The 2,741-nt window shown below is 39.7% G+C and overlaps 1 protein-coding gene across 3 annotated transcripts in view; it reads left to right on the top strand.

Annotated features, from left to right (window-relative positions):
* The window catches only part of LOC107084843 (calpain-A-like), a 15,923-nt gene extending 13,233 nt beyond the window's left edge, over positions 1-2,690 (top strand). For all 3 annotated transcript variants that reach the window (XM_015374891.1, XM_015374889.1, XM_015374892.1), the window contains exons 19-22: positions 310-388; positions 526-642; positions 735-787; positions 868-2,690. In XM_015374891.1, coding sequence (XP_015230377.1) covers positions 310-388; positions 526-642; positions 735-787; positions 868-894 — 276 coding nt within the window. In that variant the 3' untranslated portion in view covers positions 895-2,690. The remainder of the gene's footprint in view (positions 1-309; positions 389-525; positions 643-734; positions 788-867) is intronic.
* Positions 2,691-2,741: the final 51 nt, after the last annotated feature.

Genomic DNA, 2,741 nt, shown 5'->3' with positions numbered 1-2,741 from the left:
CCATCCATCCATCCATCCATCCATCCATCCATCCATCCATCCATCCATCCATCCATCCATCGTTCTCTGGATCAGTGGTTCTCCCTCCTGGTCCTGATCTTCTGCTTCCCTGTTTTGGATTTCTCTCTGATCCCTCCCTCCAATGATTATGTAGACGTCGTGCTGCAGACGGCTAATCAGTCAGCTGTTTGGCAGCAAGCAGATGCCTCAGAGGCACAGAGACGTCAGGAACAGGATGAACAACACTGTCCTGCATCTCTACACCACACTAGCATAGAGACATAAAAACATTTTGTTTCCTTTCATCAGGAGGTTTTCTCCAAAATGGACGTTTCACAAACTGGAACTCTGTCTCTGGTGGAACTGAGGAATGCTTTAAAAGCTTCAGGTGTGTTTACTCAAAAATACACCATTTATTCTGCATTTAGAAGGAGTTTAGGAACCACAGCACACTCTGCAGCAGTAGATGACTCCATCTCAGTCCCGTTCATTAGCCTCAAATATGATTAAAGTTCATGTTTTCAGGTATAAGCGTCAGCGACGAATTGCTCAACCTTATGGCTGTGCGTTACGGCGCCTCCTCTGGACACATGAGCTTGGAGAACTTCATCAGCCTCATTCTGCGCTTGAGCTGCATGAACAGTAAGTGAAGCTAATTAGTGAGCATAGTGAGAGCATTAAGATGGGTGGAGAACAGGAAGTAATGAGTCAATGCTTTTTGTTTTGCTCAACAGAAATATTTGAAAAGCTCTCTGATGGGAAAAATGTTACGTTTTCCAACGATGAGGTACTAGGACACCGTATTCACAGTCCATACACACCTCTGGGTTATAATCTGATTACTAAACTGTTTCTGTGTCCTTTTAGTGGATGTCGCTCTCCATGTACACCTGAAGCAGCAGCGAGGAGCTCCTCCCCATCAGGGAATTTTCCAGAGCAGGATTTCTGCTTTTTGTTGACTGGGGGAGAAAAATCTGAAGTGTTTTAGTTTTCTTTTTTTCTGGGGGCTGTTTCAGCTGTTTCTGTCTGTCTCCCTCCTCAGTGATAATGGCAAAGAGCTTTATTCTATTGAGAACTGGTTCCTGTTTTATTTGATCTGAATATGCTCTTTATATATTAATAAACTCATATTTGTTCTGCTGCACTTCTGACTTTTAAAATGTTCCTTTACAGTTTTTATCCTTCTGCCTTCCTTTTTGAGACGCTCAACCTTTCTCACTGTGGGAGAATAAAATGTGTAGCATCACAGCAACAGAGCATGGAGAGAGAAGATGATCCTGTGGTGCTCCTCAGTCCGAGTCACTCAGGAGGGAAGACTTGGTTTGGTGACATGGCTGCCGACCTGAAGGAGCTCCCTCAGGAAAAACTCTAACATTCTTTTCATGTTGGATCTACAGTTTAGAATGACGAAGCTTACAAGGAGATGTTAGCCATTGTCCTCCCTCCTTACCTGAAGATCAGCAGCTTCTTTTCTCTTTGATTTATAGCAGTTTTTTATTCACTCTTTGTATGAACATAACTTTGGTAAAATGCTGTATTTTCTTTTCAGTTTTGTAAAAGATTTTTTTTTATGTACAAAGTGTTTTCATCTGTCTATTGTCTGTTTCTCTGTCATTAGCAGGTCATACTGATCATGTGACCACTGATCTGCACAAACTTAGCTGCGTTCACTGATTTAATTTTTAGCTAAAACAAGAGCAGACGGATCAACCTGCTGCCACGTTTTTAATCCAGTTTCGCGTTAGTTTCTCAAAGCGATGTCCAAACTGGGCCAAACTGGGCCAAATGGCAGCTTCAGAAGGCTGTAAGCTCCTGTTTGCTGTATAGAGACCACATGGGGGCGCTAAGGAGAGCCTTTAAACTGCTGACTGAGCAGCTGATCCCATCAGAACAGCTCACTGTGATGACTGGGTTCATTCTTTTAAAACATCTTTACTTTTTATTTGTTTGCTTTAAGGGGACCACTAAACTATTGTTATGGTTATTTTTCCTTTCAGTCGACTAGTCACAATTTTTATCTTTTTTCCTATATCAACTTTCTTTGATTTAAAAATGATGCAAAGGTAACTTGTTCTAATGTCCCTTTATTGCCTTTTTCTTTTCCCATAAAATGTGATTTTAAGTTTAAAATTGACTTCATTTAGGCGTATTTTTGTAACAATTTTTATTTTAATTTCTTCAGTTCAAATAATCCAAATGTATTTAAAAACAAAATTGTTTGACCCTAAAGCCTTTGCTTAGGGATTGCAAGGATTTTAAAGTGGAGTGTAAAAAGTTTCTGGTCTTTATTTTTGATTCTCAGTGAATCTCAGCATAATGAGACAGAAGATCAGCTTTTCAAGTTTTTATCTCTGTTTGGAAATCTTCATCTTTTATTGTCAGTTTTCAACTAAGATCCTTAATCATCATCATCATCATCATCATCATCATCATCATCATCATCATCATCATCATCATCACCTCAGTCTCCTCAGACACGCATGACAGCTTTCGCCTACAGGAGCTGACGTGATCTATGGCGCCATCTTGGGGAGGTCGAAGGCTCTGCTCAGTGTGATGTGTTGAACAGGAACAGAATCAATTTCAATCAACTTTAACTCACTGAAAACTTTGAATCAATCTGACTGGATGATCTGGTTGAACTGTAAAGTGCCTGAGATGACATGATTTGAATTGGAGCTATAGAAATAAACTGAATTTAATTTAATATTTAACTAATTTTTTTAAATGGTTCTTTGTAT

The sequence above is a fragment of the Cyprinodon variegatus genome, unplaced genomic scaffold (genome assembly GCF_000732505.1).
Source record: "Cyprinodon variegatus isolate N-32 unplaced genomic scaffold, C_variegatus-1.0 Scaffold110, whole genome shotgun sequence".
NCBI classification, from domain to species: Eukaryota; Metazoa; Chordata; class Actinopteri; order Cyprinodontiformes; family Cyprinodontidae; genus Cyprinodon; species Cyprinodon variegatus.
The sequence above is the reverse complement of the archived record's forward strand: the minus strand, read 5'-3'. Positions and strand labels throughout refer to the sequence as shown.